This window comes from Copadichromis virginalis, linkage group LG8, assembly GCF_057382275.1.
Source record: "Copadichromis virginalis isolate Kocher_CV1m ecotype Utaka linkage group LG8, C_Virginalis_male_GT1.1, whole genome shotgun sequence".
In the NCBI taxonomy this organism is placed as follows: domain Eukaryota; kingdom Metazoa; phylum Chordata; class Actinopteri; order Cichliformes; family Cichlidae; genus Copadichromis; species Copadichromis virginalis.
In genome coordinates this window covers 9,930,403-9,946,222 of record NC_140625.1, presented here as the reverse complement: position 1 = coordinate 9,946,222, position 15,820 = coordinate 9,930,403, and the positions used below count along the sequence as shown (strand labels likewise).

General features: G+C 39.3%; 2 protein-coding genes across 7 annotated transcripts; both read right to left on the bottom strand.

The window, feature by feature from the left end:
- Positions 1-301: 301 nt before the first annotated feature.
- On the bottom strand, positions 302-9,696 carry get4 (guided entry of tail-anchored proteins factor 4). Of its 5 annotated transcripts, none has more exons than XM_085465671.1 (9): positions 9,481-9,694; positions 8,466-8,544; positions 8,200-8,281; positions 7,712-7,861; positions 6,007-6,145; positions 4,717-4,857; positions 4,527-4,602; positions 4,224-4,296; positions 302-2,791 (listed from the first exon to the last, which is right to left on the bottom strand). In XM_085465671.1, exons 1-9 carry the CDS (start codon positions 9,618-9,620, stop codon positions 2,703-2,705), a joined length of 969 nt encoding a protein of 322 aa, XP_085321797.1. In that variant the 5' UTR covers positions 9,621-9,694; the 3' UTR covers positions 302-2,702. The 5 variants fall into 5 exon arrangements, with proteins under 5 accessions (XP_085321797.1, XP_085321799.1, XP_085321800.1 ...); XM_085465673.1 differs by lacking the exon at positions 302-2,791 and adding an exon at positions 3,601-3,762 and having other exon boundaries at positions 9,481-9,695; XM_085465674.1 differs by lacking the exon at positions 302-2,791 and adding an exon at positions 3,601-3,756 and having other exon boundaries at positions 9,481-9,695.
- A 1,337-nt stretch (positions 9,697-11,033) lies between these two features.
- Positions 11,034-15,698, bottom strand: LOC146702703 (GTPase IMAP family member 6-like). 2 transcript variants are annotated; one of them, XM_085465667.1, is made up of 8 exons: positions 15,593-15,698; positions 15,256-15,366; positions 14,813-14,890; positions 13,541-13,591; positions 13,381-13,431; positions 13,243-13,293; positions 12,950-13,000; positions 11,034-12,236 (listed from the first exon to the last, which is right to left on the bottom strand). In XM_085465667.1, exons 2-8 carry the CDS (start codon positions 15,293-15,295, stop codon positions 11,458-11,460), a joined length of 1,101 nt encoding a protein of 366 aa, XP_085321793.1. In that variant the 5' UTR covers positions 15,296-15,366; positions 15,593-15,698; the 3' UTR covers positions 11,034-11,457. The 2 variants fall into 2 exon arrangements, with proteins under 2 accessions (XP_085321793.1, XP_085321794.1); XM_085465668.1 differs by having other exon boundaries at positions 15,256-15,356.
- Positions 15,699-15,820: the final 122 nt, after the last annotated feature.

Below are 15,820 nucleotides of genomic sequence, written 5' to 3'. Positions count from 1 at the left end.
TGTCCAAGACTGCAAGACGGTGGCCTCCAGCTGAGTGATTTATTCTGCAAATGACACAAACAGCCTCCCACCAAACTAAAATAGGCCTTGCTAGGGGATAAAGGACCCCACATACTTTTATCAGGAGCTGAACCACCACCTTTAAACCTCTGATAAGCTGCAGCCTCACAGCCCAAGTTAATGACACAAGTTTAAATGGTTTCACAGAGAAACTCCTCTGTCTCGCTGGTGCTAGCTGTTTTACCAGCTTATAATTTTTGTAGTTCCCAGTGCTTGCAAATAAATAACAACAAGGAAGCCGTTTCACATTCTCACACTCTTCTCAGTTGTAGTTTATTTTCTTATTTAGTGACAGCTGAAAAGTCAAACACTTCGCTTTAGCTCTCAAAGGACAAAATGATCAGAAACAGCAGCAAACAGTCGTGATGACGCTCACCGACACACACTGCAGGCCTTTGGTCACACACTTCTTCCTGGTAACAACAGGACACATCTGACTAAACTGACTTTCAGGTTAAGAAAACAAAATTATTTTTTTCCCTTTGCTTACAAAACTCAAAGGATGCTGTGAAAAATTAACACTGAATAAAAATGTAACTGACAACACGGTAACACGTGCTTGGATGTACTCGCCTGAAAGTCATTTCGGCCTGAATTTCCCTTTTGGAAGGTGGACCCGGATCTGTGGGGTAACAGAAGCCAGCAGGATGAACCTAGTTCTGAATGTTTCATGACTAACAACAGCCGTTTAAATAGGAGGATTTCTGACGACAACTGCAGAAAGAAATGGTCTCTCTCCAACACGAGATAAACACTGACGACACGGAGCGTCTACACTATTCAGTCTGTCCCTCTGCAGCTGCCCGATTCTGTGGGGAATGTCAGTAATGATGTGTTTCAATAAATTATTCTGACTGCTATTTATTAGCATACCTACTGTCTTCATTTTATTTAATATACTTAAATGCAAAAAACACAAAAACTGAAGTTCCCCAGAAATTAATGTATTGAATTATCAGACCATTTAATGTTTGTTTTTTTTAATGTATTTCATTGGTTATTTGCTGTTCTTTTTATTTTATTATTAATATTGGCCTTTTAGGACTTCCACAGCCCAACACGTAACTACATAAAAGTAAACTAGAACAGCCCTCAGAGAGCAGAGACGCTTTATTTTTTTGCAGTTTTAAAAAAAGCGACGGAGATGTGGATTAAAATCTGTTTCTTTGCTGATGGGAAGAAAAATGTTTAACCAAATAAAGATTACTTTACACTGGAAGACCTGTAGACATTCCAATTTTTCTGCCATTTATTGAAGGAAAAGTGTTGCACACCTTTTTCAAATAATCAGGGCTGAAAAAGGTGTTTTCAGATAACATGGAGCACAATTGGGACTTCGAAAAACAGACTGACAAGACCTGAAGTTATCACAAGTCACAATGAGAAGTTCTCAATGTGAGTAAAAGACAAGAACGCTGTGCTCTCCGAGGGCCGATGACTTTAACACTGATAAGCAGCAGCTACTGAATGAATCATGCTTCTTATTTCGCACCGGCTGAACTGATGTTTCACCGCCTCCAAGAAAAACCTGGTTCGGACCTAAAACAGAGGCGCGAGAACGAGAGTGAAGCAGCTGGTTTAAATATTAGCAATTTACAACATGCGATGCAAGTTTAAGTCTAACAAACGTTTGTTTCACAGTGTCCGATTTCGCTCCTTTCATAAAAAAAGGTCACTTTTGCAGCTGTGTAAGTGCTTTAAAATTTGATGTCTTGCAGTTGGAACAAAAAGTCAAATCCGAGGGTTTTTTATTCTCTTTTTTTGGGGGGGGGGGCAGAATTCATCTTGGAGATTTAAAGCAACTCAGCAGCAGTTCAGCCAGCATAGGGCAAAAAGTTGAACCACACAACAACGGAGCCGTTTGATACAGACAGCTGTGTGTTTGCAGTAGTGTTACACAACAGAAATGACACTGCAGAATGGTTTGTTTGGTGGATGTTTAAGGTGCAACGTGACCTCTGATAATAACTTCAGAGCTCTGATGGGGTTTGTTTTTTTTTTTTAAATGTCCATTAAACCACAGATGAGATGCTGAAACCTGACCTCAACTAAAAAGCATAATTTAATATCCTACTGAGAGAAGAAGATGAAGAAGAAACCTGTAACGGAATAAGTTGAAAAACGCCAACAGCAGCTATACCGTGGCAAGTTGGAGACTTGCTGTGAGTCAACTAAACCCTCTTATCTGCGACATTATGTCATGGAGACAGACTTGTGATGCCGTCCTCTCCACTGAGACTCCAACTACCTCCTAGGAGCAGGTTTTCACAAGCAGAGAGGACAGTTGTGATGTCTTGTTTAAAAATCTTACACCCTTAAAGAACAAAAATGATGATTAAAATAATTGTATATAACAGTTCAACACAAAAACAGTTTGCAGTTTGGCGTTGTCAGTCCAGGCAGTGCTGACGGGGGTGTTTTTTTGTATTTGTTTGTTTTGCCGGTCCAATAGTTTTTCTTTCTTGCTTTTTTTTTGACTGGATGATTTGAGAGATGATGTTTCTGTTAAACAGCACACCTCTGAAATCACAGACCACCACCGTGCCCTGACCCCGCGGTGGACCTGAAGGAAGGAGGCTGGGTGGTCTTATTCATTATTTTTCGTGTGTTTGTTCTTGATTCCCTCGTCCCAGGCTGCGTGCTCAGTCTAATTCTATGGGGCTGTCCTCTGGAGGTTCTTCAGTTCCGTCATCCTCCTCACCCGAACCCATCAGGCTGTTCAGCAGATTGCCTGCAAGGTGCAAAACAGCAATCATCATTCTTTCAAAGGCTGCTGCAAAGCCAACTGAGGTGAAATAGGGCTGTGCGATATATCGGGATATGAGATTTTGGTCATAAGACATCTATCGTCCCGATAACGATATAAATCACAGAAATGTAACATTTTCTGTAAATTCTGTGAATCGCAGGCAGCTCGACTTGTGTAAAGTGTTTCCAGCTGGGTGTCGTGTAGCTGGAGTCGAGTGTTTTAACTGATGCATCAAACTATACATTTTTAGACATAAGTTGTAACAGCCGCCGTTTCTTTGAGAGTATTTATTACACGGCGTGCTGCGGGAAAAAGCCTGTTCTAACGTTTGAGTCTAACATTTATTTTTTAGCACCTGACGGCTTTTTGCTTCTCATCCGTAAGTACTCTGCATACTTTTACGTGACTCAGTTTATTTTGAAAAGTCTCAACAGAATCTTGAGCTTTATTGTGAAAGGTTTATGTGGAAACAAGCAGACACGCAATGGTTTTACTGTCATTGTTGCTAACAACAACGCATAAAAACAGGCGCTTGTCCCTCCGTAGTGTGGTTATATTAAACATAAGAGAAAGAGAGAACTTTAAGAAATTAATATAGCCGCTACAGTGACCATCAAAACGATGAAAAAATATTGCCGTAAACAGTTTATTTTGCGACACCACGAAACAAACTATAGCGTAAAATGAAACGATAGGTGTTTTTATATCATCATCCGATATATATCGTTATATCGAACAGCCCTAAGGTGAAATATATCTTTATTTTACTGACAAGGAACACAAAAAACAACTGCAGGAAAACATTTAAACTTTAATAATTTAAAAGATTTGGATTAAACATTTCCAGCGGTAAGCTGAGCCATCCATCACGGTCTCCATTTCTGCTCTTTCGTATTTGGCCACAAGCCTCCTTCTGTCAGAGCATCTGCCACCTTATTAGTCTCCTACTTCAAATTCCAACAGAGACGTAAAAAAGAGAAATAGAAATCTCAAATAGAAACGGATAAGGTTAATATCCAGCTTTTTAAACTGTTTTGGTGGTCTGGTGACACAAAGTGTTTATGTCCATGTGGCCACTGAAACTACAGTGATGATATTCCCCTCATTTTTTTTTTTTTTAAACATACAAGTTCCTGGGGGTTAAAACCAGGTCAGACAGCCTACATTCTACATGGGTAAGAGTCACGACTACAAACAGTTCCTTTAATTAAGCTGCCTGTTATTTTACATCTTGTCTAATAGCTTTTGAAGCACCTTCATAAATGATGCAGACGCTTCAGGTAGTTTCTTGGTAGCATCACATTCAAAAGTAGCTGGTGATGAAAAACATCGCTATCAGTTTTTCTCTTCATCTTGCTGGTAAGTCTATTAACGTGTGTGTGTATATACACATCAGTTGTGTTTGCCAACTCACCTAGTAGTCCGCCATACGATGGGGACTGTTTGGGTGGAACGCCAAAGAAAAGCTGTCCTATTCTGTCGAGATACTGAGGAGTCACAAAAATGTCAAGAGAGAGAGGAAGAGAGGATTACACCTGAGTAGAGTCTGTGTTTACAGGCAGTTTAACCCCATGATGCGACTTCAATGACAGACTTTCTCCAACATCTTTAACCAAATGAATTCAAAGGTTAAGTTAGCCTAGTGCACATGGCGTAGTCATTTGTTACATACATTCTGGGCAAAGACAAACAGTAGAAGCTGCAGCTCAACACTCACCTCATTATACATGGGATCCCTCTTCAGGGAAGGCTGATATTGCTCACATAACACTGTGAAAACTGTTAATTTACCCCTAAAGAAAACAAACAAAAAGCATCTAAATGATGAAAACAATTCACTGATATTTTTAAGCTTACTTCTGTCAGGCATGATAAGCAAACTCAACAATCCCAACATCTGTCCTCACCCGTCCACTGCCAGCAGCAGAAACCAGATAAAGTTTAGTAGAGGCTGCACGAAAGGAGGGCCCCTCTCTATGGACGGGTGTTTCTCTGTGTACGTGCTGAACACCACGGAAGCGCTGTTTTTGTTCTTTAAGCAGAGGAACCTGGAGGGTTTGAGAGTTGAGAGAAGAAAGGGAGAGTTATGGAGATGGCATGATAATAAAGGTAAATGATGCTCAAAGCCTCTTTGAAGAAATGGCTGACAGACTAAAAATAGATGCAGCTGCTGGTCGACATGTTGGAGATGGATGCGTCAGTACCATTTTCTCCATTTCTACCGCTTCTGAACACCGACACTATACTCAATACTCCTGAGGGGTAAACTGCAAACCAAGCTCCACACAGCTAGGCTTTTTTGCATTTAGCTGGTTCAACAAAACCTAAATCCCCCGTTTATAACAGGAATCACTAGCACTGTCATCAAATTTCTCTGTTAAGGTGGAATTTCTGTTTCAGACTCTGCGCTTGGTCACTCACATAAAAATGCATGTCATGTGACTCTTCTGCACAAAAGGATTCCTATGAGTGCCACCTACTCCAATCAGAAACATTAGAAAACCACAGATGAATTGCCCTCTAACCTAATAACTGGTTGTGTTATCTTTGGCTGCAAGACCTGCAATCAAGCATTTGTCATAACTGCCTGTTTAGTGTCATGCCCAACATCTCAATCAGATTTTAGTCTGAACTTTGACTAGGACACTCCAAAACCGTGACTTATTGAGTTATTTATTCATTTATGTTTAATCATTCAGAGATGGGATGCATAAGTGTACTTGAGCTTCAAGTCATGAACTGATGGTCGAACATTCTCCTTCAGGAGAAAGCAGAATTCATGGTGCCATCAGTTACAGCAAGTCATGCAGGCGCCAAAGCAGCTCCAGACCATCACACTACCACCACCATGCGTGACTGTTGGTATGAACTTTTTATGAAATGCTGTCTTAGTTTTACCACAGAATATTTCCCAAAAGTCTTGGGGATCATCAAGATGTTTGTTTTTTTTTTGAAAATGTGAGACTTTGTGTTGTATTTGGCCTCCTTGGAGCTCTCTCTGATGTCTTGATCAAACAGATCTGGGGTTTAGCTAATGAAATCAAACTCAGCTTTCCAAAAAACAAAACAAAAAAACCCCACTGTTAAATTTAGCTCGATGACCTGGATGACTGAGAACCTTCACAGACTTAAATTTAGCTCCCTCCCCGTTTCCTAATTTTGCATCTGAGAATGTGACAAGGTGACAGTTCACTTACTGTAGGACGGCCTGCGCCACAAACATGTCAACCTCACTGCGGAAGCCTCGTGATGCTGAATACTCCACCAACATGTGTGCACAGCCCTCCCCGTCAGAGGAATGCAGGAAGTGATAACGAGACTCACTGTAGTTTTGCTCTGACGATTTAAAAGAAAAATACAACAACATCTTAATTTCCAAGATGGCAACATCAGGACAGTAATGATGTAGCAAGCAAAACAAAACAACGTTACCAGGAAAGACACCAAACAGGATGTCATTATACACAGAAGATGTCATGCGAGCATAATTAGTCAAGACGGACTGATACAAGGAGCAAATGCCCCGTGTTTCTAGAATAAGGACACACTCTGACCTTGTGATATGACACTATGTTTTAACACATACAAAGCTATTGAATTTTAAACCCAGTTTCAAAAAAGTTGAAACACTGTGTATAATATAAATAAAAACAAAATGCAGGGATTTCATAAACCCACAAACTCCTTTTATTTAAAATAGAATAGCCATTGTTTGAAATGAAAAAAAAAATGCACCATTGTTTTAAAAGATTAGTTCATTTTGAATTTGATGGCAGTTAAAATGTCTCAAAGGTGTTTTAAAGACATTGGATGTTGCACCCTTTTCAACAAAAATGTTGGAAAGGGTGCAACAAAAGGCTGGAAATGCAAGTGGCACAAAAAGAAACAGTGAGAGGAATATTTTCTAAACTAACTGGAAAGCGGTCAGTAACATGATTGGGTTTTAAAAAGGGCATCTTAGAGAAGCAGAGTAAAGTATGTAAAGATTGGCAGAGTTTCACCAATCTGCAAAAAACAGTCTACAACTTGTGTAACAATGTCAAAATAATGTTCTTAAGTGTAAAGCTGTGAACACTTTGAATATCTCATCTATCTGTACAGATTTTAGAGCAACATATGCTCCCATCTGGATGTCTTTTACATCGAAGGCCTTGCATATCTCAGTGAGACAATGCCAAACTGCAGCTACTACTACTACAACAGCATGGCTCCTTACTAGAAGAAGATGTAGGTGGTGAACTGTCCTGCCTGCAGTACATTACACTCTCACCAACTGAAAACATTTAGTGCTTCATGAAGCAAAACTTCAGCAACAGTCAGGACTATAAAGCAGCTGGAATCTCTATAAGACAAGAATGGGACCCTTTTGCTAACATTCTCCCAAGAGTCAAAGAACTGCTCTCCTCAGCTCGAGGAGACTTGTTGGAGATGTGTTGCTGCCGTCAAATTCAAAATGAGCTAATATTTTTCTTAAAATAGTTCTTCTCAGTTTAAACACTTGATATGTTTTCTATGTTCTATTGTAAATAACATATGTACTTGTGTGATTTGTGAATCATTGCATTCTGATTTTATTTACATTTCACACAGAGCCCCAATTTTTTTGGAATAGGGTGTTGTGTGTCTTCTCTGAGTAGTCTAGACATCATACACACCCACAATTAAATCTAGTGTGTATGTGCATCGAAACATTTTGTATGTTTTTTATTGATCAAGCCAATCAGCCACTGACAAAGTGTGCAATCTGGCATTAATTATTACTTTGCAGTCATGGGTTCACTGTTACTAATCAATATATCTCACAGACTATCAGTAAACCGATGGTGTCTACTGATATCTTAATACGTACATTTAAAAACCTTCTACTCTCTGCGCTACATAATCAACATGATCAACTTTTACCTTTCCACAAAGTGACAGCAAGCAGCTGGTGTAGTTTTGGATGACCCAACTTGCCAGACCCTCCTGTGGACCATTTCAAGGCTCTGGAAACAAATGCTACTCTCTCTGGAGAGTTCTGGTCCATCTGGCTGAACAGGTTAGCCAGACATTCTTAAAAAAATAAATAAATAAATCAGAGAAATATAAATGAAATGCCCTGTTGTGCAGACTTCTTTGACTATCATGAGGATTTATTGCTACATCATTTGCGATCAGTTATACACACAGATAGAGAAGTGAGATTTAGCTGATCAATTATTTATTATATGAAGCACAAATCCACAGTTCAGCTATTGCAGCAGTTAATGATCAGGATATGTTTGATAAGCTGCACATATTCTATATGTGATTTTAGTTTGGTAATATTTATTTCAATAGAAAAAATGTATTTACCACTATTTACAAGAAGTCTTGTAGATGAACTTTAAAACACAAAGTCTTGCACCCACCTAATATTTCATCTTCAACTTTTGTCTCAGATTTCTCCAAAACCTCCAGCACCAGCATGGACAGATCTGCTGCGCTGTTTTGCTGCAAACCAAAACACAGCAAGTGTAATTTTTTTTTTTTTTTTTTTTTTTTTTAAATCTACACCGTCAGGAACTGTCTGGAACTTGGGTTAATGATCTACTATAAAATATTATAATTACACAAAACAAGTCAATTATTACAGCCAAAATTATTTGTTTTCTAACAAACTCAGTGCTGCATGTACCTGGTTGTAGCTGAAGAAGAGCAATGCTCCGTTATACATCAGCTCCCTGGCCTCCGCATGTTTCCCCTGTGACATGTACCTGATGCAAGACAGAGTATCAGTATTACACAAGAGATGACACTATCCGTTTCCAAGGCACACTAGCTCAGTCCTGCTTCCCTTCTTTTTCACAGCAGGTATCAATGAAGGAAAACAATATTTTAGACTCCCTTTATTTCCAGGTGTTAACACTTCAATCATGAAAACCAGTGAATGAGCAGGCCAACACTCACCCACTGTGAGAGAAAGAACGTTTTCAAATTGGATTCAAATAGGTTTATAGAACCTTTTTTTTTTTTAATTAAAAGCTGGTGATACGGAGCTAAGCAGTATTGCACCTTGACTAATAATGTTATTGCACTAAATAGAGCTCAGATTTCATAGTGTTGGAGCAGGGAGTTAAGACTGAGCTTTTATGACAAAAACTGGAACACTCAACAAACGCTTAGGCTTATTCAGGTCTCTAAATGGACAGGCTGTGAATGAAGACACGTTTGCTAGCGTTAACACGTCCAGCCATCTCGGTCCAGACCGCGACAGTGCAGAATGTTGCTAACTGGCTAACTCAGCCGGACATCTTCAACTAACAAGTTTTTGCAACCTCAGCAGTTACTAAAATAGTTAGCCGCTAGATTCGGTTATGTACGAATAAAGAGACTTTCAAGTTACACATAAAAGCAGAATATCTGTGGTAGGCATTGTCCGGGTAGCTAACTACACTTCAGCCATCAAAAGCAAACACATAGCTGGCTAACTAGCATTAGTTAGCAGTCCCGTTTTGAGACTAGATGGAAAACGCGACCGTCCAAACAAACACAAGGATCACGAAGAGTGGGTGGGCCCGCTGTGAAAGCAGACCAATCACAGACAGTCAGGTGTAGAAGCAAGGTTGACAGCAGAATGATCTGGAACAGGCAGGCCTCGAAGCCAAACGGCAATTATAACCGAATGAACAAGCGTAAAAACGAAGTCTCACCTAAAAAATAAAGTCCTGTACATCTGATGTGCTTCATAATAATCCCCCTTTTCTACGCTGGCTCGCAGTTTTCCTTCCACCCTCTGTACGCCTCCACGGTTTCTGGCACTGGAGCACCTCAGAGACTCCTGCTCCGACATCGTTGCTCCTCCGTAGCAGCAGCAGCACACCCAGCGACCGTTGACAGGGTGAACCCGGAAAGCTTTAAACTTAATGGACCCTCGTCGCTTGCCGTAGCTGGTGTATCGCAGTAGGTGTAAATATTATGGAAGCATGAAAACTTTTGAAACCTTTTTGTAACCAGCAGAGGATGCTTGAGGCAACACGGTAACGAGGTTAATTGTAGGGAAAATAAAAATAAAAACATTATTTTAAAAAAAGAGATTCACCGTTTTTTTTTGGCATATATTATTAAATGCCTGGATAGTAAGTAACATATTTGCATCCCGATGCCGGACTTTAATTGATTAATTACTGTTAATTACTATAACAGATTGAGTTATTTAGATTTGGAGAAAAACTTGAAAACGGGATTTATAGTGAAGAATAAATAAATCATAGTTTTGTAGAGTGGCAGAGATGCTCAATATGTGTCCCATCTCTCTGCCAGCTCTCTGATATGTGTTATGCTTACAGACTGTACTGTTACTGTTCTTCTAGTGTCTGTAGAAAGTTATATGAGAAACATTACTAATCAGGAAAGATCAGAGAGAAAGACTTAACAGATAGAACATTTCTATAGATATTTGCTGTAATTACAACAACAGGAGGATCATTTCATATTTCCGAACAGCTTAAGTTACTTGTATCTGTCACTCAACTTTTTTAACAGTCAAAAACGCGTCTTAATACACTTGAATCTGGAATAAATCTGGAACCTGAAAATAGACGAGGTGTAGGGGTCCAGGTGCCTCTCAGACCATGTAAACTACAAAATACTTAAACATTTTATGGGCTTTAATCCTATGTCCTTATATCCTATTACAACTTTTTCTTGTTGTGGTTTTGAGTCTATAGCAATATATTAGTATTAATGGGATTTATTTAGCCAGATGACATTTGGCATACTTGGTGACTCTGACTGTAGTTTTTGGGAGTGAAAGTATAAGAGCACATAGTGTATTGAATATTTGATGTAACTAACTCTGCTTCACTATTCTTATATTCATTATCATCATTTTAGCTACATTATCAAGAGAAGTCTGTGGAAAATTTTACTTATCAAAGCTAGGTAACCACAGTTGACTGACAGCCATACATTTGAAAAATTTAAGTAATTGTTGTTTCATGAGTATATTTAAGAGTACATTTATTTGTTATCATATTATCATGTTATCATATTTAGGCGTACAATTATTTGTTATCTATCTATAAGTGACAGACAAGTTAGTTCTTTAAAATTTTTATATATTTTTGTAGGTTTATTTGTTATCATATTATCATGTTATCATATTTAGGCGTACAATTATTTGTTATCTATCTATAAGTGACAGACAAGTTAGTTCTTTAAAATTTTTATATATTTTTGTAGGTTTTGTAGTTTTTTCACCCACTTAAATTATGGAAGAAGAATGAACAACAGAAGTAAATTTGATAAAATATTCATTTCTAAAATGCTAATTCTCCAAACAGTGACTTTTATGCATCACAGGTAGACAAATTATCATCTACAGCTACAGCTAAATATTTGGGCCACATAATCAGCAATTAGTACTTTGCTGAGAAAAGTAAACAGTAAACATTTAAGCATTTAGTAGCTGTAAACAGCCGTCTGGAGAACACAAAGTGATGAAAAATTGATGGATTAATCTAATTAAGAATATAAAAATTGATATGAAATATATTTTTAAACAATCTAGGGTATGTTGGAAACTATAATACATACCACTGTCCACTACTGAACAGTGGCAAACACCTCCACCTCCACCATCTTTCCAACTTGTTGCACATAATGCCCTTTCTTCTTCTCTTCTCTCTCTACATATATCCCAGTCTTTTAGCCAGTGCAGAGGTCATATCAGCCAGCAGCACCTCCCTCATGTGGTCTTCTCTTCTCTGTAGCTCGTGGACAAAATGCCCCTTCAGCTCCATTACCTCCATCACACGCTCCACCAGCTGCCTGCGTGTAACACTTCTTTCCTCTGCAGGGCAGTCGGGACTGTTATCCACCAGCTCAGGCCTCTGGCCACACAGTGCCACAGCCCTTTTCAGATTTCCAGCATCTGCATCAAGCAGCTGATCTAAAGTGTTCCTTCGACCCAGACGGTCTGCACGAGTGAGCACTGGGATAATGTACTTCTTGACTTCCACACCGAACAGTTCCATTGTGGCTTGGACTGCTTGGGCAGCATCCTGCTCAGCCCCCTTGGTGAAGCCTGGAGCACGCATCACCAGTAGAAAGGCATGTGGTCCGGGACTGGCGAGCTGGACACTCCTCAGAACTTCCAGTGCTCTCTCTTTGTTCCCTAGTGACGTCCCCAAAAGATCTGGGGTCTGAATTACTATAAGTTCTCTACCATCTATAAAGTCCCTTTGCACAGTACTCTCCTTTAGAGGAACCCTTTTGGTGCTTCTCTCACTGTTGTTCATTAAAGTATCTGCTAAGGAAGTCCGTCCTCCACCAGGAAGCCCCAGGAGGACCAGCCTGAGACCTGGTTTCTTGGGAATGCTGCCACCAGAGGGATCAAGCATTTGGTTCAGTAAGCTGCTAATGACTTGATCATTCTGTGAGTTCAAAGACCCGTCTCTGGATGAATCTACAGAGATAATACAATATTATTTTAGAATTTAAAAAAAAAGCCTTATGGGGTAAAGCTGTGATTCTAAATCAAAAAGAGCTCAATCTGATGATCTAAAATTTCATTTTTTTTTTCATTTTCTCAGTTGGGAAATTTATAAGAAGAGCCTTAAGAACTTGTGTGGAATAACAATATTTGCTGCCGAAAACAATACAATACATGCCAAAGATGGTGATTCAGGAAAAGAGGGCACATCGCTGCCTCACTTACATACAGTCAGTGACATAAGAATGAATTTTGTGTCACATCAGTGAACGCTTTAGGCCAGTTTGAGAGATAGTGTAAGACCATTTGTCTGAAACCCGAGGCTGAGCTGAAAGTGGATCTTGTGCTCAGGATAATGATCCTGAACAGATTTGCAAGTACAACAAGAAATATATCTCAGAAAAATGAATCACTCCATAATCCTTATAATGCAAAATGGGCATTATAAGGACGCAAGAACCTGAAATATCCTGAAACTGAAGGAGTTTTGAATGAGAGTTCTTAAACATACCAGAAAACCTCTCATAAGGTTGATTCTGTAAAACCACTAGCTTCTGAGACCATTGATCGTTTTGTGAGACAAATCCCATAAAAGCACAAAAACAAACTACAAAAAATGAACAAATACATATTGATATATAGAGTATGTAGCTAAATATAGCTAATAAAAAAGACAACAAACTGACTGTTGATGGCTTTGATGACAGCAGCGATCCACTTGAACCTTGAGGAAAATGCTGAGGAAGCAAGCAGACAGAAATTTACATTAGTGTTGTAATTACTCGCATGTATCACAGAAACAGCTGTGATGCCTTCACATTTTAAACTGCTGTCACATGTCTCCTTGCACTGCTGGGTCACGTCCTCTGATAGCCACTCAGATTCTAAACGTTTTCTTTTACGCTCTCTCCGAAAAAGCCTATTTGCAACACGCAGTGAAGAGAAAACAAAATCCAACAAAGATACGAGAAATACTTACTGGCTAAAAAGCGCCAAATCCGAGACAGCCACTTAAACAAGGTCTGGATTACTGAGACACGAGACATGGAGTGGAAAAAGTCAGCTCCTGTTTAACAGATTTTGTTTTAAATGGTAAAATGGGGGATGTGCTTTATACCTCGGAGGGTTCCCACAAGCCGACTTATCCACCCCCAAAGAGCTGACAGACCTGAAGGGAAAAGAAATAATCAGTGTGCATGAATTAACTCAGTTTCATTTTGCTGGTTTTGTCCTGAAACTTGGAAGTCAAAGTGAAGTATTAGCTTAGATAAACTCACCAGTTAAAGAACAAAAGAGACGAATCGGCCATCGAATCAGAGCTGGGAGAGCTGCAGGGAAGTGTGGCTAGAATGAGTATCGCAGAGTGTGATAATAATAGTGTGATAATAATTTTCTATAATGAACATGGATTTATTCATATGCCATAACTGTAGGATCCATACTGCCCTCTTTTATTTGTCTCTTTTGGATTTACTATGATCAAACTCTACATTCAATCAGCTGATACAGGACAAAAGACACTGTAGACATGAGCAAGAGATGAACAGTGACTAATAATGAAATGCTGAGTGGTGTATGAACACACAGAGAGAAAACAGCTGATTAAAGACGAAACACTCATTGAATCATGGGAAGTCTGCAGCATCCTAAGCATATTGCTGCATAACTAAGAGATGATTCAGTGTATCTTTTGTCCTGTCTCCCTCTCTGAGCCTGGTTCTGATGGAGGTTGCTTCCTGTTAAAAGGGAGTTTTTCCTCCCCGATGTTGCCAAATGCTCGCTCATAAGGGGTTGTTCTGATTGTTGAGGTTTTCTCTATTATTGTCAGAAAATGCCTGAGATTACTGTTGTGATTTGGTGATATATAAATAAAACTGAGTTGAGTTGAATTTAACTGAATTGAATTAAATTGAACAGGGCCTGATTATTTATGATCTTCATGCCAAGAGAAGGATTTTAAATTTGATTATGCATTTAACTGGCAGCCAGTAAAGAGAAGCCAGTATAGGAGAAATACGCTCTCTCTTTCTAGTCTCTGTCCCATTTTGAATCATTTAAGTGTTCAGATGACAGGTTATTGATTCGGTTTAAGGATTTAGACTAGTGTGTCGTATGTTTGCGGTATGTTACTCGCAATTACCCCCTCCACCCCCCTTATCTCCTGTCTTTCGATAACTTGGCCCTCACACCCTGTCAGGTCTGGCATGACAACCACTCAGATAATAATGTGAGATCTAAAATAAAAGATATAAAAAATAAATAAATAAAAGAAAACAGCTAACAAGAGGAGCCTATAGACTGTCTACAGCAGCAGTCCCCAACCCCCGGGCCTCGGACCGGTACCGGTCCGTGAGTCCTTTGGTACCGGGCCGCGAGAGTTGAGGCAGGAGAAGTTTAAAAGAAAAAGAAATGGAAAAAAAGACTAGTAAGATTTAAAAACATCTGTTTACTACCTGAAAATAGTTCCCTATTACAGATTCATTATTTATTTTCTAGAATCAGTAAAAGTCATTAAACAGAACACGTGTGGGTGTTGCTGTGTGACTGACTCTGTGAGAACCTGTAGAGAAGATACCCCACCACGGTAAAAAGTCCCATCTGGACACTGTTGGTGTTCATCCACCAGCCTATCAAGGAGAAGGCAGGGAGGCAAACATGACATTAGCGGTGCAGAGCTGTTCACAACTTAGCATCAGTTTAGCCTTTCACCCACATTTAGAAAAAAAAATAGAAATGAAATCCCCTGAAGGATCCCAAGAAAGCTGTGTCTCATGGTTTTTGATTGTTTACACTTATTTTTAAGACTTAACTTGGCTGTAAAGACCGCAAACTACAATGCCTGAACTCAACACTTTACATGTAACATACATTTTGCAGAAATAAAGATGCATCAGAATATGATACTAAAAAAAGACCAATAAATTAAAAAAAAAAAGTCAATATCATATTTTTTGTGTGTAAATTTTTATTTTTTTATGTATATTTTGCCTACCTGCATCCTCAGGGGTGTCTTTCTCACACTGACACTCCATGTCTCAGCAGATGGGAACGCTGTAGTTGGTGTGAAGGTAAGAAGAACAGGCAGCACCACTTCTGCTCAGAGCTAACACAGGTTAAACAAACTGCTTGAAAAACGCTGCAATGTTTATGTAATTTTCCTAAGTGTTCAGTTATAACAATAAAAACTCATCTGATATAAAAGGAAAGGGTTCTGATTAATAGGTGTCTAGACTACAAGACAGAGCTGAAAAACCAAACAACATAATGTTGTTACCGGTAAGTCCTTTTTGAGCTTTATCGACAGCAAAATGCTCATGAACAGCTTTTACCTGATGTGTAGCCAGATAATCGCCCTCCAAGTGACATCAGCTTTGAGACTGTCAGTACAACTCACATGGGGTTTAAACTCTAATTTCTTCTTCCTGCTTTTGCGCAAGTATTAGCCTGCGCAGGCCTGCCCTCCTCAGGAACAGTACTTCCTTTTTGTTATGCAGCAAAACAAATCAAGGACGAGGCCCAGGAATGCTGATCATGCAGTTTGACCTGGGACACACCTT

Excerpts from the sequence above, each read along its gene's own strand:
- get4 (XM_085465672.1), bottom strand. The coding sequence starts at position 9,620 with ATGTCGGAGCAGGAGTCTCTGAGGTGCTCCAGTGCCAGAAACCGTGGA. Across the intron at positions 8,282-8,465 it reads TCTTCTTCAGCTACAACCAG|CAAAACAGCGCAGCAGATCT; the intron begins GTACATGCAGCA and ends TTTGGTTTGCAG. Across the intron at positions 4,297-4,526 it reads GGGATCCCATGTATAATGAG|TATCTCGACAGAATAGGACA; the intron begins GTGAGTGTTGAG and ends GTGACTCCTCAG.
- LOC146702703 (XM_085465667.1), bottom strand. The coding sequence starts at position 15,295 with ATGGAGTGTCAGTGTGAGAAAGACACCCCTGAGGATGCAG. Across the intron at positions 13,592-14,812 it reads TCTCTACAGGTTCTCACAGA|CTCTCCCAGCTCTGATTCGA; the intron begins GTCAGTCACACA and ends ACTTCCCTGCAG. Across the intron at positions 13,294-13,380 it reads GCTTGTGGGAACCCTCCGAG|TAATCCAGACCTTGTTTAAG; the intron begins GTATAAAGCACA and ends CTCGTGTCTCAG.